Here is a 23,927-nt window from a genome sequence, read left to right as displayed (position 1 = left end):
GAATTTGAACCTGGTTTGATTATATTTCACCTTTGACTTGTCGACATCACCTACTTGTTCTCCCCAGCTCTTCTTCCACTTGTATTCTTGTAGGCACTTGTGTTTCGCAGCATGTGTGTGTCTCATCGTTAGTACGTGTTTCTCAGAGGAGTCCATTCTGCCTTCAAGTGGTAATAAATGTAGGTTTTCCATAACACGATGAAGCTTCCTCCAGGCGACGAATCCCCTCAGACGGTGTTATCCCCCCCCCACCCCACCCTTGAAGTTCAAGCTCATGGTAAATGACTCCCTTGTTCCTGTGCAATCTCTCTGACTACGGTGCTGACAACCAGGTGACTTGCCCTCGGGGCCAGGCATTATACAGTCACATCCTGCATGCTGCATGAGATCCCTGGATGTCTCAGACTTATGTCTAAGAGGTTTATCAGCTCGTGCCCTGGAGATTAGTCGGTGTTTACTATCACGGTGATTCCACTTCAAACTGCACGTTTCAAGCAAACTTTGAGTCGACTCAGTCCTTTTAAACACGGAGAAACACGGGAAATGAAAAAAAACCTCACCAACATGTTTAAATGAATACATAACTTTATTTAAATAAATGCTTTGTCATAACAAAAAAGACAAAGGTTAAAAGAGTACATAAATTACAAGTTGAATAAATATTACACAGTGATATTCACTTAATAATTTGAGATTTTTTGTCTTTATTTTTTATTTGCCTTATGTAGTTTCCAAATACTGACCATTTTATTTCCCACTATCCTCCTGCCACCGATGGGTCTATGTCACAAGCCAGTGAACACCAAATTATGAAAACCAATTGTGTTGACTCGTTACATCCATAAAAGTGTTATGTATTCAGAAAAAAGCTGTTCTGTCATTACTGTACTACTGAAGTATGAAATGTGAATATGAGTTCAAACCAAGTAGGAGACAAGAAAACTGAGGAAGTCACTACTCGCAAGCAGGTGTGTGAGTGTGTGTGTGGGGGGGGGGAACAGGAGGTGCTGACACAATGAAGAATTCATTTGGAACATTGAAGTATTCACACCCTTGACTGATCCGGACATCGAATGATCCCAGATATCAGATATGTCATTGTTTTAAAACCTGAGAGTATCCCAGTCAAAGAGGGTACTTGATCATTCTACTCCTGGTTGCAGTATTGTGTTCCCCAGATTTCAGTGCCTCTGAGACCTGATAACCGTCTTGCTAGCTGTATCTAATATCATGCAGTCGGTGACCCCGTGTCGGAGAAGTGGCAATGCCCTGATCATGACCACCGCCCATGGCGCTCGCTCCTCCTCCTCTCCTCTCGTCTCTCCTCTCTCGTCTCAAGGCGCCACGAGAACATCTCTAGCTGCATGTTACTTTTAATCTAAGTTTCCCTAAAATGATGCTTGTGTATTGGAGGTCCCAGGCATGGGCTGCACAGCCCCTGTCAACAAATATTACCTCAAAGCACCACCTTTACAAGGTCAGCACAAGATAACACAACATTTAGCTTTTGTGGCTGTATATTTTTTTCATTTTTTTTTTAATTTGTTCCACTAACTTCATTATACCACATCTTAGTTGTGTGTCAATATCAATAGTGAGTAACTGAAATAAGTGCAAGCTGCTTTTTTTTTTTTTTCGAAAGTGGTAGTGGGGATTTGGTGTTGGAAGAGGGGCGAGGAACCTTGACAATGTATTCACAACCGGATGCCATTTAGGATGCACATATCGTTTTTTTCCCTTTTGTTGCAGCAAAGGAAATGGTTGATCTGCCCTCCGAACAGGCTTCCCCTCTCTGGCAATCATATACATTGGCATTCACATGAAAAAACGCGAGAATCCTAGCTTATTGGTTGTCAAAGAAAGAGGGGGGGGGGGGGTACGCGGCGGTTCCTCACACGTCGTTCTTGTCCAGAGTTGCCCCGAGGTACAGGCAGAGATCACACACGGATTTGCAATGCGTCGCTGACACCATTTACAAAGACCCACCACATTCATTTGTTGTTCTCTTAAGCAGAACTAACCCTCGACCTCTTTATCGTCGTGTCAAGTATCAGCCCTGGCGGGGGGCAGTCTGACGAACTGAATTGCCCCGTGTCGTATCCATGTCACTTTCACGTCACTATTTAATGTATTTGCATGTAGGAAGGCACTGTGATTTGCACACAGAGAGAGAACAACTCTACTTAAATGACCCTGTAATAACCTGTAACGTTTTTTTTGTTTGTTTTCCTCATGCTCCTCCTCGGACGAAGGTGGACGACCTGTTTCCTGGAGGCATGTGAGCAGAAGGGTTCCAGAGGGTTAGCTTCTTTGACTGTCCTGTCGTCGAATGACTCTGGGCCACTCTCCTGACAGGCTACAAGGTCCTATTCAAATTCTTTACAGGCTAAAAATCTGTTTTGTTTTTTTTTCCAAGCACAATTACATCGTTGTCATACTTTGTTTCTACAGGAAAAAAACAAAACAACATTCAATAACTATATTTAAAGGTAACGTAATACACCATGGTTACACTGTAGTAGCAGTACTGGGGGGGAAACCACTTGATAAAGGAACATGGCTCAAAAGTGGGCGGTCTTTACTTCACTGAAGGCAAAGAAAACAGCACAAACAAAAACCATACAAAACTACACTTCACACAACTGGGTCAGAGAAGCAACCGGCCTGACTGGCAAGTTTGATTTTTTTTGCGCACTGAACTTCCCCAAAGAGGAATCGAAAGTCAAACTTGAGTCCCCGTCGTCGCCTCGGCTGAAAAAAATCTTGATTTCACCAGCAGAGTCAGCGCTCTCTGAGCTCTGTGTCGCCCTGCATGGCATTGTCTGTTCTAATAGGCACAGTTGGCATATCAGGCTAGCTACATTGTCGAAGAGCCACTTACATAGGTTCATCCCGTGACGATCCGCGCACTCGTTTTGTTCAGTGAACGCCTCCGTGTCCCGAGACATACTTTTACAATAAAGAGAAGGCCAGCCCCCAAGACCACTTCAAGCGCTACCGATACTCGTGACAAAACGAAAGAGAGAGCGAGAGAGAGAGAGAGAAATTAGGACATTCCCTTTTTTTTTTGTTTTTTTTTTGTAATAGGCTCACTCCGTCATACGCCAACATATAGGCCGATACACGCCACGCACTCGCACTGTATACACACATACACACATTCATGCATGCATCGTTTTTGTGAAGTTATCTAACACACACACATCTAAGCAGGTTCCCCTATTCATAAGTGCTCTGACAGAACCACAAACCCAGATAGAGTCAACTGTTACAGCAAATCCCTATCGCTTGTTTCTCAACGGCCAATTTGTCAGTTCCACGGGAAGCATCGTGTCGTGATCTGTTTTCAATCAATGTGCCTGATGCTTTGTCTATCTTCAATAGGATTTTTTGTGTTAATTTTTTTTTTTTACATCATAACAAAGTGTTGTACTGAAACCCCCAGCTTCTATAAAAATATATCCATTGTGTGCATATATTTTCATGGATCTGCAGTCAGGGAGTCGCCCCGGCTCAAGGGGGTCCCGCTTGCAATAGTCAAGGGATCTATTTCAATCTCCTGGGACTTTTCCCCCTCATTTCGAAGATGAGTGCTTGGTCAACAACAGAAAAGAAAACGAGAAAAAAAAAATACAGGTGTCCTTTTTTCAGCCTGTTCTTTCGTTTGGATCTTCTTCCTCTTTTTTCTCCAATTTGAAAAAACAAAAATCTTGAGGTGAACGGAGGGCGGAGCATACAGGTGTGATTCAGAGAGGAGGCGTGGACCCTGGGTCACGTGGTGGTTTAGGGGGACAAGGGGGGATAAAGGGGGTCGTGGGTTGGTCCTCTCCTTTTTTTCACTCGTTGTTGTTGCTGCTCTCCAGGTCTTTACACTGAATGTCCCCGCCGCTGTAGTCTGTGCCCGGGAGCTGGACGCCGTACTTGTCCACGCACCAGCAGATGCCTCGTTTGCGGCCGCGAGATGGTTTGCACTGCGGGTCAGAGGACGGATAAATGGGTTAGAGAAGGTGGTGAGGGCACAGGCGGGTTAACCACAGCAAGTAAATCCGTTTGCCTGTCTCTGTGAAAAAATATATAATTATATATACACCGTGACTACTTGAATGTCATATTACATCACATATTAACTGTTTTTATCAATTTCTAATTCTGGCGTAAGGGTTAAGTTCCTGGTGGTGGAGGAAAAGAGTCTAAAGGCAAGATGCAACATGTGGAAGAACGTGACATCTCACATTAAAGCGCTCACTCACCTGCTTGCGCTTGAAGAATCCTTTTCTGTCACAGTTGGGGAGGTACAAGGACAGAGCCATGACACGAGAAGTGTCCTTCATCCCCTGAATGATCCCATCCAGTTTTCTTCTGCATGGACCCTTTGTAGGCAAAGACAGCAACAGGGTCACAATCATCACTCACGTTACTCTCCAATTAAGATGTAGGAAGTGGTTACAAGGCACCAGCTGTCTGTCACAGTGTCTTTTATCACTACTTGGAGTTACCAGAGTCATAAACGTTCATTTTCTACACACAGGAAGATTGAATACTTACAAATTCCGGCTCATGCTTGTCGATGGGCAGAGGGGAGTAGTCCATGGGGGAGCCCATGGAGCGCTGCTTGCCCTGCTTCCTCTTCTGCTCCTTGCGCATCGCGTGGACTTTTTTACTGTTCACAATGTCTTTAGGATGGAGCAGCACTTTCGCGGGCTGGAACTCCTCTGTAATGTCTGTGGTCATGGTGTCGTCGTGCTCCCGGGACTCGCGATCTGCACCGAATGAACACAAGACGGTCAATTAATGTCACACACTTATATCTACAGTTTAACATATGCAGCTCTGGAGTTTTCTGTATACTTCAGGCTGGTGTGTTGTGCCTGCCCTCTGCTGAATATTAAGGGAAATGTAAATAATGTAAATTCACTTAAAGCCCAAACTCAAAAACTGCCAACCCAACGAACTTTTATCACAATCCAACTAAACATTGACATTAGCACTTGGCGAGTTTAAATCTAATGATCGATTTTCTTTTGTTATAACTGATTATAACTAGCTAGTATCTATCTTTGTTGTTGTCGCTTGGTTCTGGCGCAGTTTGCAATATACTGTATTTCATCGGAGCATTTCCACTGAGAACTGTGAAACAACGTGTGACTGAAACTAAACAATTAGGTAAAACCAACACAGGGAACTGGAAGACGCTTAATGACCCACGGAGCTGAAGGAACAGCAAAGTTTTGATATTTATGTATTTTACTTGATCAGTTGTATAGCTTCAATAGAAATGCCACCATCTCTGCATGCGTAAAACATATATATATATATATAAGTCACAAAAACGTATTTGCGTCTTGTTACATAAAAAACTGCTCTTCGTTTAACTTTGTTTTGAAACAGATTTAGGATTTAAGAATGTAAAACATCACCACATAGGTTTAATGTTTCATCCAAAAACACTCATTGTTGACCTATGATCGTAAATCGCAAAGTCCCGCAGCTCATTCGCCGCAGCAGCATAAATACAATACCAGGTGCCTTTCCCAGGGTTCGTGCCACCAAATGTTGCCTAACATTTGTTTACAGGGGAGGGGAGGCAGGAGCTTAGATCAACAGCTGATGGAACAGCTACGGTAAAACTGTGGCTTAACTGGGCTTTTCTCACCCACCACCGCTTTCCAACGCCCAAATTCGCTTATATCACTTCCTGGGAAGTGATACGCAGACATCCAATCGCGTGAGACGAATTACAGCTGATCTGCATCCATGAGAACACGAGCAGAGATTTGCCCAGTAATCTACAAACACCTCCTCCAATGTCTTTAAAGATTCTCAGTTTTTTTGTGACAAATGTTGACCACTTGAAAAATCACTCACATCCACAGATGCACAGATACAGGGCCGTACATGTGTGTCAGCGTGCTCCTCGACTTGGGGGGAAAACGGCATCACGCGTTCCTGGAAAATGTGCAAACACATTATCTGGACCGCTTAACTGCAACAGGGACTGAGAGCGCTGGGTTTTTATAGCGACGTGTCCCACATTAAACTGATTCAAATGTCAAGCAGAGGAAAATCCAGTTGCTCTGTGGACTCATAAACGCTGGTGCATTTCTGTCACATTTCATGCAGCCCTCAGACGTGATTCCAGCTCCCCCAGAGGGCACTGTAGTCTCAGAGATCTGGATGTCCCTCTTGATAGGATATTCACAGGTTGAGGTCCTTTATCCTCAACCTTGCCCCTCCCCAACCCCCACTCTCCTATCTGTGGGGCTCAGCCTCTTAAGCCCGGACCCCCAGCCAGAGGTTCTTTGAGGCCACAGAAAGAAGCCCTCTGCTCCCCCCCTTTGGCTTAGCTGTACCATAAGTACAGAGTTATTGTGGGGACTTTGCCAGGCCCCAACTGGCTGAAGCGCTGGTGCCAGTGGATGACCCTGGTTATATTTATCTGACAAGGAAACCCGCCGTGGTGCACAGGGCCAGACGCACTGAACCAGAGAGGAATGTTGGCTGTGGACCGTAGGCCGGCTGCTGTTGGAAGCCAAATCGACTTCCATACTTGTGTGCTTGTATACAGGGTGCGTTGGAAAATATGATTTAACGAGTTGCCATAACTCCGCTGACTGGCCCTGTTAGTACACAGCCACCGTGGAGAAAGGCACCGAGATGTAACAAGGACGCGAGCTCCAAGAAACTGATGTTCAAAGAGCCTGACACAGCATGAGCGTCTGGAGTCTCTGGGAGGGAAGCGAGGTGGGGGCAGGGTGATTACCAGAATTGGGTCTTTGGCTTCTGTGCTGCTCTGCCGTCTCTTTGAAATTAATCTCACAACTCATGACTTGGCAGGCCTTGGTTTGTGTTTAGATATGTCCTTGTGTCTCTCCGCTCAGACTACGAAGCTATTACTTGCTATAAATAAATACGTCAAACAAGCATTCCTATGTACACCACGCATGTGACCGCTGTGGAAAAACTCTTCGTTTTTTACTCGACAGTCCAATGATTTCTCAGGGCACTTAATTAAAATGCCACATATTTGGCAAAGGATATATGCTGTTGAAAAAAACAGACCTTTTTAATGCATTCTTGTTTCGTGTGTAATATCAATCGAGCAAACAAATGGTCAGAGTACAGGCCCGGGCCCAGACGACATCAGTTATTCTCACCTTACAAGCCAGTGACAAGTCACAGGAAATATCAGAGACCAGTGTTAGAAACGTGGACTCGAAAAAAAAAGGTTTGTGATCTGCTTTTTGACATTCACGCAGCTTCTCCCTAACACAATAGTGTCTGACTCCTTTTCTCCTTTACTTTGCAAAATCACTAAATTCATCTCTTCTGAAGTGGGCTCTTCAGTGCGGCCACAGAAACTCAGTTTTTCCATGCTCAGGGTACCCAGCTTGTAAAGGAGGCTTAGAGGGTCTGTGTTTAACTCCTGAAACTCAGCCAAGACACTGGCCAGCCGCCAAGTGAGCCAAGTCATGTGCAGCTCTTCCATTCAGCTGCGCCGCTATCTCTCTCTCCCTGTGCCCGAGCTAAAGATTTCATTAGGACGAGAGGAGCAGAGAAGCCAAAGGAGGTGCACCTGATACTTCTCTGTTTAAAAATTAACATCTGCGCACAATTATGCTTCATGAATATCCCAAGTTCCTTACGGGCGGCCGTCCAAAGCATTAGAGATAAGCTACTCCTTCTTTTGGATTTTCTCTCTCCACTGGATCTTAAAGACTATAATCATACCATTTAGATAGGGAAATAAGAATGGACAATAGATTCTCCCACCTTTCATTGGATTTCGCCGCATTACAGCCACGTTTGTTTCGCCCTTGCCTTCGATTAAGTCAGTCTCTGTGCAGCATCTGAAATTACATCTTTACACGATGTAAGAGGCTAGTGAATAGGGGTGCTGTGTAATCTCAACAGGGGGTATGACAAGATAATTGTGAGGATAAATGAGCCTGAGGGCCCGCGCCGTATAACGCACAACATTAGTAAACCATCCTTCAGCCTCAGCTACTTAATATTTGAAGGAAGGCCACGGCCCGATAACCCTGCAGTTTCTGGAGCAGAAAGGGAGGTGTGAACAGCCCAGTCACCACTCAGGTCCTGACGACCCAAAGAAACGAGTCTGCTGGAACATGTTGGTGACAAAATAAGTGTCAAACTAGAATGAATGCACGGTCATAATCAGGTTACATCATCTGCACAGAGTTGACAGCTTTAAGTCCCGGTCACATGACACTGACAAAGGCTCCATAAAATACAGACTTTATCAAATGTTCGGTCCGTGATTTTGTTTTCACCGCAAGAGTAAAGGAATTATGTTTTGACCCTTATATCCTGTTGTTTCAGAGGGAATTCAGTTGTTTGGCCCCGTGCATGCTCTCAATCAGCTCCTGAACATGCAGGAAATCACTCTTCCCATGGTATTGTGCACGCAGAATATGTTCATTGCAATCAAAAAGTTTCCTGCTTTTCTGAATGCATGGTATAAATAGCAGCAAGAACAATTCAAGGATAATAACTCACAAAACAGGACTTGTGAAGGGGATAGAAAATCGCTCCCAGTGGGAAATGCTCCTATAGGTAAGCAAACTTTCTGACCTGTTTACAGCTTCCACAGTGTAAACAGAGGCTCAGCCCGGGCTGCAAGTGCTCATGTGAACAGGACAATATCAGAGTGAGGCGCACGGCCCTTCTACTGTACATTCCTAATTTTGGTCTGAGGTCTCGTCCCACATCTGAGTTTGGTTTTTTTAACGAGCCACATGGACGGACACAATCTCTTTTTGGGTCACCGTCACCACAGCACAATTGTTGGGTGTGACGACGTTCTTACCCCGAGGCGGCTGAAGCAGCTATTTTGGCGAGTGTCGAGCGTACTGTACAGGGCAGGTCTCCAAGCAGCAGAAAGAGAAACATCACAGTGGGTGAAAAACCGGCTTCATGTTTAATTTGCGTTTGACACTTCTTCTTTTTTTCTGTGGGATCTGCAGCTCGACGGTGTGAGACCCAGCGCGCCCCAAAAGGTTTACGCAACCACACAGAGACCATTTGAAGTAACTTTTTCAACATGCTTCTACGTGACCATAAGAATCAAGAATGACACGATGTCAATAGCCGTGAAGCACTTTAGGAGGACACGAGGCAAAAGATGGGATTAAGCAGCTGGGACACACAGTTAAAGTTTCACCTGTCGCACATTCAGGGCAACACCGACGTTTGCAGAGCCGTCACCGGAGCCTCCATTGTCTCAGAAACTTAAGAGGACTGTGTTTTTAGCCCTACTGGTGATTTTAGTTTTCAACAGCTCCCCTGTGGAGTGCTCTCTTGTGCCGTGCTGGCCTGTAACCAGGTGTCAGTGGTGAGATCACCGGTCAGGTCTAAACACATGTGACATCACTTCAGGGCCCAGCGTGCAGCCATCCTTGCCTTTTGTATCGCATGCTTGAGACCACAGTGTTGATTTCTGTCACAGCTGTCGACACCAGCAGGTTAGGTGTCAGCGACCAATAAGCTGTACGAATATCCCTCTTTAAAGTTTTACACGGGGAAATATGCTTCAGATAAAAGCCTCTGTGTCGTATCTAAGAAACAGGTAATCTATCCTTTTTCCCCAGGATCTTATTTTCCATGAATTGTGTGGTTTTTCTCAAAGTCCTTCGTGTGATACGTTGGCGAAGTGACCTTTGCGATAATTCTCCGCAGCACCTGCAACAGATCAGTTGCAGCATGCTAAGCTTTCACTGCGCTGTCTCAGATGTTCAAGGTGAGACGGGGTGGAAAGCCACATACGCTCTTTCCTTTCACATGAGCCCATCATGAAGCTGTCAGGCAGCCGGGAACAGACACACGTGACCGGAGCTATATCGAACGTGGCATGTCTGTACGAGCACGCGGCGGCGGCGGCAGCAGCAAGACAGAGTACGGTGGCTGGTTGTCATTAGTCCGAGTGTATGGACGGAGCCTCGGTTTCTCAGCCGCGACCCAGTAACCAGCTGTGGACATGGAAAAAGCAGATGGTGATTCTCAAAGTTGAATTGCTTTTCTAGAAGTACGCGATGACAAAGCAATTCTGTATGTGAAAGCAACGGTGTTACCATAGATGGTGTAGGCCTATGTGAAGTTCTCTGGCAAGCGTTAAGCATCCGATGCCTGCGTTTGCTTGACCTACTGATGATTGTAAGTATTCATGAACAAATACATGCGATGTGTGAAAAAAACCACTAAGTGTTCGGAATGTCAATGCAGCTTGAAATGGCTCAGAAACCGTCTGGCAACAGGTTAAAACTGCCTCTAAAGAGCCAAGACAAATGTAAAGCATGCACATCATCGGTAAAGGCACCAGGTTTCCTGTTGCTATGCTAATAAGGGGCACAGCGTTTCTGTCCATGTGAGAGTGGAGTATTTCTGGATTTGGAGCCACTCCCTAATCATCTTTTGTTTCTTGGCAAAGAGCAATCTGTTCAAACATAAGGCCCCTTCAGAAGCTTGAAGGACGAGGGGCCTGCTGCCATGAAGTCATATCTGTTGGCAAGCTTTCCAGGGTCTGATTCACTCGCTTGCAAAAAAATCTAAGTGCCCCCAAAGCACGTACCACCTCCTGTGCCTCACAATCCACGCAGCTCCTGGGAGCACAGCGCAGGCAAAACATGAATTAATGCACTGCTGGGACACGAAGCCCGACGCAGAGTGACGGCCACGGTCCTTTTATTTTTTTTACATGAGCAGTAGGAGGAGGGGGGGGAGCGGAGGGTAGCAAAGATTCCTCTCTCCCATTGTTTGGCTGCACCAGTCAATATTTAGTAGGCTGCAGCTCTCATGGCCTCCTGAGTGTGGCGGACACTGGAGCTCCTCCTCCCTGTGTTTGCCTTGCTCAGCTGGTAGAGCACACAGACAGCTGCAACCCCACACCGCAGGAAGCCAGCGAGTTTGCCTCAACAGTTCCCATCAGCCGAGCCCCGTTTGACAGAAGGCCCTTCAGAGGAAAGAGGCAGCCGGAGGCATTCTGCTGAATCACTGCGTTGTGACTGAGCGCCCATGCAGTGAGTGCACTGCCAGCGGCAGGGAAAGATGCTCTGATTACCTCCGTGGGCCAACAAAGAAGTTAGGCTCAGAGTGTGTGTGTGCGTGTGTGTGTTCCTGAACTCATATCCTAGTGAGGACCAGGCATAGCCCCTACAGAATGAGGACATTTTCTGGAAAGTGAGGACATTTTGGCCGGTCCTCACTTCTTCAAAGGGTTAAGACTTGGTTTTAGGGTTAGGGTTAGAATTAGGGTTAGGCATTTTGTTTGGATGGTTAGGGTCAGGGTCAGGGGATATAGGGAATGCATTATGCCAATGAGTGCCCTCACTAAGATAGAAGCACCAACGTGTGTGTGCGTGTGCAGAGTCAGAGTGAGACACAACTGCCTGAGGTGTCACAACAATCACACACAATGCACACCCAGACACACACATAGCCCCGCCCAAGCATACGTGAGAGCAAACACATCCACCCTCACACACGCACACACAGAGAGCACAGTCTACCTTTACACCAGTCACTGATCAATGCTTCAGGTTGTGTTGTGTATTTTTAGACACACATTCTGTTCCTACATCATTGGGAGGAGAGGTGAGGGTTGGTCCACCGGGTGCAAAGAGCCTAATGATTCTGTCAGCAGCCAAAAATGAGCCCAGTGGTAGCCTGTTTTACAGAATGAGGCGTGTGGCCAAAACCTTTGTGGTTGCCACCTACTTATCCAGTTGTTGACAAGCTGCTAAAACCCCTGAGTGACAGTGGACCTCTCTGCTGCACCGAGAAATGTCTTAAATCATTCAGGGCTTCTGGCTGAGCTCTCTACCCTCCGTCAGTCTGTCTCTCTGCCTCTCTCTCTCTCCCTCTGTCTCTGTTCCCTGCCTCTCTCTCTCTCTCTCTCACACACACAGGCAGAGGCTACAGATTTAGTGGTAATCCGACTCTAAACACCACCCTAGGGGCAGCCCGAAGACCTAAATCTATCTAAATTCTGCTTTAACTGGAGGCAAAGTAAGTGGAGCGGCACCTCATCCGTTCCCATGCAGTCTATAAAACCCGGGGCTGCGCTTTCTCCCTGCGCACGGATCGATTTCACATCTCCAGTATGGTTAGGTGCGACTGGGGCTGGAGCTGAGCGGCGCAGAGGACTAATGCGCGCTGCTGCGAGGCTGGAAAATCGCGGCGTTTGACAGACACTTGTTAAAGCGCAGGATATTAAAGGCGGCAGTTTGCAGACTCAGACCCACGTCTCCCCTCTCCCCCCATGCACCTCACACAAATAAGCCCCGCTCCTGCCCGCAGACCACTTTCTGATAAAAGTTCTGGTCCCACTTGGGAACGTCTTTTTTGTGCCAAGACGGTGAAAATCCTGAACGAGAAATGTAAATATTTTTAAAACAGGGTGGAGGTGGGGCTGCCTGGACCCTTGTCAACCACCCCTGGGCGCTGCTCAACCGCAGCTTGACAGCGGCTGTCCCCGCACCGACAGGCACGGCTCCAACCCGCGGGACACGCCATGCGCCTTTTACGCGTTCACCGCAGCGCAGCGTCGAGCCGCACCGCAGAACGACATTCTCCAGCAACCGAGGGCAACAAACCACCGGTGCCTCTTGTTATTAACCCGCTATAGAGATGATACAAGATATAAAATAAAGCTGAGCACGGCACGGTGTGGCGTAAAAAGCTGGATGCGTGCGGCCACCAAGGTGCGTGGACTTGATATCTCCACAAAGAGCCGAGGTGAGAGGAGGAGTAAGCTCCTGCAGCCTGTTTAATCGCGGCGGTGGATAGAAGTTAATCAGATGGCTCCTCAAACCATCTGTCAAACACACGCTGTGTCAGGGAGCAGCGGACACACGCTCCACAACAGTGAGGGAACCACACACGCTCCCCGAATATCACATCACACACATGCATATATATATATAAAAATAGAGAATATATAAAAAAGAATATTTCAAGTATTGGAGCTGGTTGGTTGATGTGTATTCTACTGGTCTTGAAGCTGTTTGACTGGTTGCATGACCACACAGCAGCAGATTCCCCCCGCGTGGGACGAGATGTTATTAAACACTGATCCACAGCCGCCCCGCGCGCAATGGGAGCCGCTGGTGCGTCTTTAAGTAGCACTTGGTTCGTATCCCCCCCACCCCACCCCCCGTGCATGCGTTCAGCCAGCCGGGCGGCCGGTGCGGGTCTTACCTATGGGCGGGTGACCGGGTTTGTATCCTTTCTCGTTGGTGCACACTCCCCTGCCGTGGAGCAGGGCGTGCAGGGGCTTCTCCTCCCCGCTCCTCGGCAGGCAGCGGAGGCCCTGGGTGCACGTCCCGGTGTACACGCCGCACGCCTGCCCCTCGGACAGGGCGCACGTTAGGCAGCAGCCGCAGCCGGGCTCCTTGACCAGCTGGCAGCCGATCGGCACCGGGGGGCACATGGACAGCGCCTTCTGGTCACAGGGCTCGCACGGCACGTACGAGCCCAAGCAGCCGGACAGCCCCAAGATAAATGTCACCAGGAGGCAAAAACTCAGAATCATTGTTGGTGTTCTCTGCAGTTATAGCATAAAGCTGAAATGCGAAGAGGAGGAGGGGGGGTGGGTGGGAAAAAAAAAAAGTAGACTGGTCTAATGAACACAATGCCTCAAGTCAGATAATCCGATTTTTAAAGCTAAAGCCAGGAGTCTTTATCCAGGAGTGTTGCTATCTATAAAAGAAAAATAAAAAAAATTAAAAAAAATAATGATCTGTGCACCGTGCAAAAAAAAACAAAAAATGAGCAAATTTTAAATATGTGTGCAGCTTCTTTCCCCCCCCCAAACGAGATATATGTGGTCCTCTGCAGGAGCAAAACAATTTTCTTTGCAGGAAATCTCAACTTCTCTCCCGCTTCAGCTTTGGACTCCCAATACTTTCTCCACCACCAGAGGTTTTCCTGAGCAGACTGATCAACTTGAGAGCTGCCTTGCCTTTTTAAAAACAGCCGAGCCCAAACCCCTAACTATGTATACGCGAAGCAGCAGGGAAAGGAGGCGCACCACGGCTTGGCAGGCGGCAGCGGCAGCAGCAGGAGGAGGAGGAGGAGGAGGAGGAGGAGGAGGATCGCTCTTTCACCCTGAATGCTGAACTGATGCCGAGGTGCAAGAGGCAGCAGCGCAGAGCGACGCAGCCCCAATCAGAAACAGTCATGCACGTCTTTTATTTGTTTTACTGCACAAATAAATAAATAATACTTTTTTTTTTTTAAAAACACGATCAACAAGTCATTCGAGCTCATATTCAATCTGACATCTGAGTCAAACAACTTCCTTTATGGATCACACTCTTTCTGAAAGTTGTATTCAGGTCTAAGGGATGAAAAGAAAAACCATGTACATCCCTTACTTACATTCTTCCTTGGCCCTAAAAAAGACAGAATATTAATCATCATACTTGAGTCACAAGTGCCTCATCTTCGTCACAAGGTTGAACGGAACATCCTTGGACGCACACACAAAGTAATACGCCTCCCCTCCATCGCGGGACAACGACAAGGACGCACAGTTGGTGCAGTTCTCAGCTTGGCACGTTGGGGGGTGTTTAGACGTCACAGGCTCACACCGGCGGTTGATGCCTGCTCCGGTTCACCTGTTGCACCTGCTGCTTCCATTGGACACCATGGATGCTGCACATGGAGCCGGATGAGGGGAATCCACCACCGCCTGCACACACCACCCTTCTTCTTCTCTCACACACACACATGCAGGGAAAAATAGAAAGTCATGTGCAGGGAAAGAGAGACAAAAAGAATAAAAAAGAAAGGAGGCAAAGATGTCACGAACTCTGGGATTTGAGGCAACAGCCTGACAACTTAAGTGCAACTGGGCTCTATTATTTTATAGCCTGCACGCAGAATAACGCCTGATTGTTTCAGCGTGTGCTTCTTCTTCTTCTTCTTCTTCTTCTTGCTCCACATATGTGCTCTAAATCAGTCAGGGCTGTTCTTTCCATCTCTGCAGGTTTGAAGGTTTTTTTTTATTATTCTCCTCCTTTCCTCTCTGTAACAGCAGAGTGTCTGAAAGTGGTGTCAGCTTCCCTTACTGTATTCACTCTTCTTCTTGATAAACTGCAAAAGCTCATTTCTTTAACCTGGCCATCCAGTAACCCAGCAGTTTGCTTTGCCCGTGTCCAGTGGAGGGGATTTACTCCCGCCGGTTTAGCACTCGACCACTAGAAGGCGCTGTTAACAACGGTAAAGTGTGGAGGAGCTCGTCTTCACGTCCTCTGTGTGTGTGTGTGTGCACCTTAGAAATCAGAGAAATTAACACATTAATGACACCTCTGCTGCAAACTGGCACTGGCACAGAGCTTGATTGTGCACGGAGCATATGCAGCTTTTGGATGAGTACACAGGAGTCTAAAAATAGAGCGGCTGAAGTGTTTATTTCGTACCGAAAGCAAAATATTCTCCATGGAATCGATGACTGGATAATTACATAATCCCATTTATATGTAAATCAAATTCACATGGGCATTTCTAATTTACTTTGGCAGCGCCCCTCTAAAATTGTGATTCACCACAACATTAGTATGGCACATGTTTAGTGTTTCCTTTACTTCAATTCAGCCATGATTGTTTAAAACTTGGTTTACGGAGGATGTTGAAGGCTTCCATAACCGCTGTTTACATATCTGGACTGTTTTCTTTCCCCATGGCTTTTTTCCCTCTGGTTTCCCTTTACATGCCTCCGTCCATGCTATCACTTCCCATCTTCTGCATTTGACTGTAAACATCTGGAACGGGCTGAAAGTTTTTACACACGGGGACAAATTATGAAGAAAAAAAAAAAACACACACAAAAAAAAAAGTGGGGTCATACATTAATTCAGCAGCCACAGAAAATGCACAGAGCGAACAGTGATGGCTAAAGTCCTCAGCAGCCAGCTCCAGAGCGAAGCGCTGCGGTGAGTCAGTGTTCCCTCCAAAACCAACAGGAGCGGCAAAACCCTGCAAAGAGCGAGCTAAGACATAAATCTGGCCTCCTTTGGCCAAACCCGAGCAGCGATAATGAATGGGATTAAGACAGTAAAGCGGCGCGGATTAATGGTGCATCCAGCAGATCTCAGCTGGGCATGAGACGACGGACGACGAGACAGGATGACAAACGACGAGGAGAATACGCTCCCAGAACAAGGTTCACTTGAGGATGTACAGTATTATATATGTTTTTTTCATATGTTTTTCTCCTTGAATGCAAAATAACATTCCCCCGAAGGTCTGCTCCTCCCTCTGTCCATGCATCGGTCGGATTTAAAGGAAAAACAACATATTTTCGATGGCCTTAAGGGCAAGCGCTAAAACTTAACGATTGAGTGACCTTACTTGGACGTTTTGGGGCATTTGGCCTCTGCAGCCACAAGTGGTAAATAATTCTGAGCTCAGATTAGAAGCAGTCAAGTGGTTTCAATGTACAGAAAATAAAGTCTGTCAACAGTTTGTGACACACAAAGTTTCCCCAATGAATCTGAGAGATGAATGCTGATACTCAATGACGTTTAAGTCTGTTTTTTAAACTTACCTACAGTCTACTCTTGAACTTGCTGGGCCTGATTACAGTTAAGCCGCTGACTAATGCTTTTTGTCACCGGAGATCGTACCCGGCGGCTAATGATTCATAGAACTATAAAGACGTTTGAGGCGCCGAGTGGGAATGAAAGAGGAAACATTCTCCCTATGAGCACGATGAAACCTTTTCATCATGCTGCAGAGATATCACATCAACACCGGTGTCGGCTCGTATCACCACAAACTCTCTGGACATCGTCGTCAGTGTCTTCTGTGTGGGGCTCCTGAGATATTTGTATTGCTTTTGTGCTTTTATTTTTGCATCTGCTGTGTGTTAGAAGCACGAAGGATCCTACTGCGTTCTCACATTGGCTCATTCGGAGTTTCTGCAGACTTTAGGGGACCAGGAGAAGAAAGTCCGCAGAAACTCTGGAGGCTCTCGCTGGGACAACTGTGTTCACACATGCAGCCCCGCTGAGAAAACTCCTGGAGGATCTCCCAACTCCAGCGCCTGTGTGCGATCATTACTGTTGAACTTACAACTGGAAACAAACAAAGGTCAATGGAGATCACAGATTTCTGAAAAAATCCTAAATATGTCGCCATCTAGAGGTTGAATTTTTCACATTAACAAAGTGATGTAGGGTTGTGCCCTGGTTCAGTCAGTGTGACATCACTGGTGGGAGGAGTTGCGAGCACAGCAACCTTAAATCTATCAGCATCTATGAGCCTGGTGGAAAATTCAAATAGTCAAATACTATAAAAGTTGACAGTTTGAATAATTGGCCGTTGTCGGTCATATCCATCGTCGTCCATCCCCCTCAGCTCTAGATTCAGACTCAACTTTGATATTTCTTGATTTGAAGTTTTGTAATTGATCAGGATGAGCTAATTTAAACAGTTTTACATCGTGTACAGAAACTAAACATGGGCTCAAATGAGTAAAGTACCTCAAGTATTAAGGTAAATGTACATAACAACTGGCAGATATCAACAGTTGGTCTGAGACCGGGCACACACTCCGGTCTCCAGTCTGACATTTGAATCCTGCCCCACACGCCCATTCACGACCCCACTGTCAACAAGCTTAATCCCCCTGTGATGTTTAAAGGGCACCGGCTTCCTGCCACGGCACTGAACGCTGCTACTGGACATAAATCACAACCTGCACACTTTGTCCAATGGGAACACAACTCCAAAGATAGTGGGGCTGCTGGTTTGTGATGACTTTTTGTTTAAAAGATGCTTCTGATTGGTTGATTCAGCCGTCAAGTGGTTAATCAGCGGGGGGTTTTATGCCAATCTCACAAATCAATGGCTCCACCTTCTCCCTGAAAAGAAGGTTACTCATTGGCTAATGCAACAAACTGCTTATAGGATCATGGAGAGTTTTTCCAAATGGCAGAGGGTACAGTTTTTTGACGGGTCCGGGTGTGAGCCACAGGTTCTGCAGCGCTAACGACCAACACGTTGAGCACAAACTCAACTGAATTTAAACTATCAACCGCCAGAAATGCAAAACTCTCAGACTCCATGTGCTCAGAAAGCAAACTATGTGTGAAGTACAACACTTACTGAATCCATAGGTATGTGTTTAATTGCATGTTTATGTGTGTGTGTGGAAACAAATGGCACTTTTGTGTTTAGGTGCTCCAATATGTTGTAAATGTTTTTGTGTGTGTGTGTGTGCGTTTGTGTGTTCAGGTGTTTTTTGTGTTTCATGCCCTTGCGTTACCCCAACAGATGGAAAATTACGAATGCCAGAGAATGCAGCTTGTAATTTTTCCTGTTCCACTTTGTCAAGTCGTCCCTTTACATATACACTCGAGGAGTGCCTTATACACAAACACTCCCGGGCACACAAACAGTCCCATTTCCAAGGACATACAGAAAGGTGTTGTTGTGTATATCTGTTGAGGCCAGACAGCGGACCAGACAGCTCCAGGAATAAACCTGTTGGCGTCCTGCATTGTGTCATTTAAACTGTGGAATAAAAACGCCAGGCTGCAGAGTCAGTGATGTCTGTAGAAGTGTGAGAAAGAAGCGAGGATGTGCAATTGTGAGTGCGCGCGATACAAAGGAAGGAAGACGCAGAGGAGAGCAGAGATCGGAACAAGCCATGGGCACAAAGAGCGAACAGAAATAAGGGCAAAGGTGGTTTTCTTTCTCTGTGGATCCTCGTGCTGCGAACAGCTCCTTAACGTGAAATTATTACATTTGTCTGGGTTTCACTGGAGAGCTTGAATATGTTATTATGGTAGAAATGCTGTCTGTGGTCAGGAATAAAAATATTGACTTTTTACTGCATCGATATGGTCACATTTTAATGAACCGTATTGGATATCCGTGCAAAATATGAGGCATTGATAGCTCCAGAAGAAAAACACTGATATCAATATCAGCGTTGCAACATTTGAAGTCCACATTACCAGACTAAATCTCATTCTGCAAAATGACTGAAAAGAAAAGTCGGTGGTTTTATCTGTATATGTGCGTTGGCTCGCAGGAAGAAATGAATAAATCTCACATACAGGGTTTATTTTCTAAAACACCAGATCACTTGGAAATACACACGCAGCTTTTTAACTCACTGAACACTGAGAGGTCTAAAGCCCGCTCCTCGCTTGGGTCGCGTCTCGCCAGTGTTGCCATGGCGGCCTCGTCAACAGGGGGTGAACTTTGCGGGGCGTCGAGCACCCTGTGGGTTTTCCACGAGCGTTGAATTGGCTCAATGTGACCATGAGGAAAACCTGCATGATCTTGTAATGCGAGACGGTGCGAGATGGCGATGGAAACTCCGCAGATCAAGATAAGCTGGCTGTTAAGTGTAAAACCGAACACAAGTGGCAGTCTTTTTATAGTCGCCCAAGGTACGGTCGGCCTAAAGCGTTTCCAAAACAAAACACGGAGCCGGAGACTGAGAGGAGGCACCATGGGATGGTTTCGCCTCGTGGCTTGAACTGGCTAACGCTGTGTTTTTGTTTAAAAGGTGATTTATTTGTTGTTTCTCCTCCATGTTGTTTCACCCCCTCAGCCCGAAGGATGATTCACTGCAAAGCTGTCTTTCTCTTCACCTCCTGCATATTTCACTAATCCCATTCCTCATGCTGGTCAGTGACAGGCCACCTTACGCAATCAACCCCACAAAAGAAATGTGTGTTTTTTTATTATATGTGTGTGTGTGTGTTTGTTTGTGCATTCAGGGCAGCAGGCCAGACTCGAGTGTCTTGTAAATATGCTCACAAATATTTGAATTTTTACGACACAAGTACGCCTCGAGTTTTCTTTAAACACTTTCAAACAATGTCTTCGATTTGTCAGTTGAGGTATTTAGCTCCAGATCCACGGGGTCTTACACTAAGATCAACATTATACTTCTTTTGCTATTAATCAAAAGTAAATTCCTTCGCTGTCCACATTTCAAGAAAGCACGGAAAGCAGCTACACACAGTAAAACGTAAAGAAGTACAGAATAAAGCGACAGATAATTAAATAATATCAAGGAAATAGTCGGATGCCTTCACAAATTTACATAAATTCATTTGAATAAACAGGTAAAAAAGGCCAAAGCTAACATCTACCACTTTCATCGAGGCCATGCCAACACTCCCAGTGGTCCAGTAACAGCTCCAGGGATGAAACTGTGATCCTGGGCAGCTCAGGTACAGTTTGTGCCAATCTCTGTGTTTGAATGGCGTCTTGGACACTCAGAGACAATGTGCCGGAGGCTGAACCGCGCAGTGCCAAGCCTCTGCTGGAGAGCACATCAAACACATCGCCATACTAGCTTGATATTCCCCGGCCCCGTGTGTGAGTTCGAGCCAGAAAGAAACCAAATCTAAATGATGTTACTGAACAATTTAAACAAAACCCAGTGCTCCACTGTAACGTAATGATAATGAGGTGCATCGGGTCCGCAGGGCGCGCACGGATCCATGTTTGCTGGATTCACCAGGTCCAGGTCCAGCACCAGGTCCAGCACCAGGTCCAGCACCAGGTCCAGCACCAGCACCGTGTCGGGACATAAATAGGGAATGTTTTGTGTGTTTAGCATAAAACAAACCAATCACAGTGTAATCTGTCATTACCTTTCAGTGCACTTGCATCTTTACAGATTGTAAAGGTAGCAAAAACCCTCCTGTAATGGCAATATAATATATAATATATAAAAATAATACTGCAGGTTATCTAACCATAATAATAATGACATGCCAACTATAAACATAGATGTCTCCTGCACCTCCTCTGCAGATGCAACAGTTTCACTTTGTGCACGATCAGATCATTTGTATGCGTAACAATCAGAGTGTATGTTCACATTGTACACGCACCATTTAGATAATGTGCTTTAAAATAATGTTGAGCTACTGCACCACCGACTTCAGAAGCACGATCACTTTTACTTGATAGTTTCATTGTTGAGATATGAGGAGACAATGACATCACCAGAGAGGGAACAAGGTAACTACGTGATTTGACCCCTGAACCTTCCTTGTGCTCATTTATCTCCCTCACGCAGATATTAGGTTGGATAAATGATTTATACAACATAATACTACAGTATTTATATATTCAGTATCAGCCTGTCCCAACTCTCCACTGAAGATGTGTATTGTTTACACCGGGGGAATCATTTTAACCCCGAGACCCCGGGATGTTGGCTGATGGCTGCACTGTTCCGTCAAATGAAAAATAATCACGATGTCGTCTCCATCGATTTATTCACACTACACTAAAATTCAGCCTGACATATTTGGTATCTTTGTGAACTTTGGGAATTCACGCTTGAATTGAAAATAAAAGGTTTTGTGGGTTGGAACCAGGTTTGGCTGCACGGCAGGAGTCTGTAATGATTGACCCGGCACCAGGTCAGCGGGTTTGAGAGGTTACAAATGCCCAGTTTTATTTAACCCACCTGTCAGCAGTCATCATCTGTGGTGAATATATAACACAGCCACAGCAATGTCCAGTGTCATACCATCGGTCAAAGTAGAATCAGGTGCTTGCTGTGCAAAATGGTTAATTGTTACACTCACAGTTCTTGTGGTTGGATCGGGGAGCTGCAGGCCAAGTGCAGCACAGAGAGTAGAATACATCAGCCCAGTGGTTTGCACAGCAGAGGAAGGGGTAGAGAGGTCAGGAGGTTCATCACTACACGTTAACCCTCTTCACTGTCAGAGCTGTAATTAAGAGATCTATTTAAATCATTTTTTTTTGCATCACATATTCATATTCACTAATTCACTAATTCACTAATTCACTTCCTGCAGCACTAGAACTGATGTGAGCTCAGGATTTGAAAAAAATCCAACATTTGACACCACAGTCAATATTTTATTGCTAAAAACATGACGCAATTGGATATTTTTAAGTCTGTTTACAGTTTTGTCTGATTTATGGGGTGATAAAAAGTGACATCCAAAATCCCATCTGTAAAAACTCTTGGCTTTAATGTGTCAACAAGATAAAAGAGGAAATTTGAACCTTGCCTTGTTCCAATGTTCAGCTTTCTGGTTTGGAAATATGAAATCCAGTGCAATCTTTAATCAGATAGTGTATCATTTGTATATTAAAAATAAAATGATTTGTTTTAATATAGGTAATAAATTTGGGGAAGTGACATCTACTAGCACCAAGTGATAGCAGAAGCTGAATTATTCATATACCGATGCTTTAAATGCAGAAGGAGCTTCAGTCACACTCATGATCTTTGTTGTGCCTTGATCTCGGCCTGTGGTGTCGCTGGTTAACTTAACTGTAAAAAGTGACCTGGAGTAATGAAGTAAAGAGCGGCTGCGGCTCAGTCCGTCCGCAGAACCCCGAAGCCACCGCTGCTGCACAAAGAGCTCGACTCAGTGCACAGAACCTCAGTACCTACGTTTAATATTGATTAATATTAAATTATCACGCGTCCAAACTGCATCACATTGGACACGGCACCTCCTGGTGACCTGAACAGTGCAAGTTGGAAGCTGACAAGATGATTGGCGCTCGAGATATGTGAGCCACAGACATTATTTAGATAATTTGGAGAGTAGTATTTCTTTGTGTTTTCTACAGATGCTTCCCATCAGCCCCAGTGGGGTCCTCGCTGTCATTTTTCTCAGTGAGCGTCTGCCAACCCGTAACGACGGGACATGTTTTCCACGAGTACTGCAGAGAGAGAGCCGCGTCTCAGCCGAGTGCTGTTTTGCAGTGGCTCGAATGAAACAAAAAAAAAAAAACATTTGGCCAAGCGGCAAATCAGAAATTACACCCCATTTGTTGGTGTAAGGGTATTTAGCAAACTGCAGACATAAAACTTTGCCTCTGGATGTGAGTTTTCCAGTTTTTTGATTAGAGGGTGGGTTTGAATTTTGATTTGGTCAAGGCTCTGGTTGTGACTGCAATGCTGCAGAGAATCCCAAACGGGCCCGAGTGGACACAGAGGCTTTTGCAGAGTATGTAATTACATAGTAAATTATTCAGTGGGTCCAAACCAAAACATAAAGGCATTCATTTTCAAAACCAGCTTACAAGGAAGCCTCTGGCAGCACAGGGCCAAACCGTTTTTTTTTTAACGGAGACTCTCGATGCTGAAACCTGGAAGTGGTTTATTGTTTTTGTAAAGAAGGATGAAGGTTTGCATTCTTTTTTTTTTTTACGTGGCCCCAGTCAAGCACTGTCAACAAATAGGAAGGCAGTTATATCTTGGTTTTAAAGTATAAAAAAAACGAGTGTGTATCAATCAGTCGCTCTGGCACAGACAGGAGACACTTGAGGTGAGATGCATTCCCGCAGCTTTACATCCGCTGTGAAGGACGTTAGACAGGACGACACTCACACGAGGCCTTGACTCACGTTCACGTTCAAAGACCTCGTGAAGGACGCGGGACGATAAGACCGAACGAGCAGATCGCAGCCTTGAAGACGGTTCCTGCCCTGATGCAACCTCCTGACTCTCTTTTAACCTACTTGGAACGAGTCTGGATCACAGCTCATAGACTGATGTGAAGAGGAAAGGAAATGCAACTTTACATGTAAACAGATATAATCAAGGAAGGAACTGTCATTTATATCCGGAACATGTGTTGACTCATAACCATTTCCTCCCAGAACTCCCCGCCGCCAAATGATTTCCACTCTTCTCTTCACCCTTTCGCCAAACAGAGACGGAAAATTACTTTATTATGAAAGTGTTAAATATGTCCTCAAGTATTCTGTATGAAAGATTCTTATTAAATTATGACTTGCAACCATAGACTGGTCATAAAGAAAGATGAAAATGCAGAAGTGCAGTCCCACAGGTGTCCCACTCTTCATTGCTCTTACTTCTAGCTCCACAGAAATCCTCATTTCCGGACACCGCTGTACTGAATCACACATGTGTTGTGTTC

General features: G+C 45.7%; 1 protein-coding gene across 1 annotated transcript; it reads right to left on the bottom strand.

The window, feature by feature from the left end:
• Window positions 1-567: 567 nt before the first annotated feature.
• Window positions 568-14,033, bottom strand: LOC118119941 (insulin-like growth factor-binding protein 5). The gene is made up of 4 exons (XM_035174439.2): window positions 13,213-14,033; window positions 4,546-4,760; window positions 4,251-4,370; window positions 568-3,971 (listed from the first exon to the last, which is right to left on the bottom strand). Exons 1-4 carry the CDS (start codon window positions 13,544-13,546, stop codon window positions 3,837-3,839), a joined length of 804 nt encoding a protein of 267 aa, XP_035030330.1. The 5' UTR covers window positions 13,547-14,033; the 3' UTR covers window positions 568-3,836.
• Between the last annotated feature and the right edge of the window lie 9,894 nt (window positions 14,034-23,927).

This window comes from Hippoglossus stenolepis, chromosome 13 (assembly GCF_022539355.2).
Source record: "Hippoglossus stenolepis isolate QCI-W04-F060 chromosome 13, HSTE1.2, whole genome shotgun sequence".
Taxonomy (NCBI): domain Eukaryota; kingdom Metazoa; phylum Chordata; class Actinopteri; order Pleuronectiformes; family Pleuronectidae; genus Hippoglossus; species Hippoglossus stenolepis.
The sequence above is the reverse complement of the archived record's forward strand: the minus strand, read 5'-3'. Positions and strand labels throughout refer to the sequence as shown.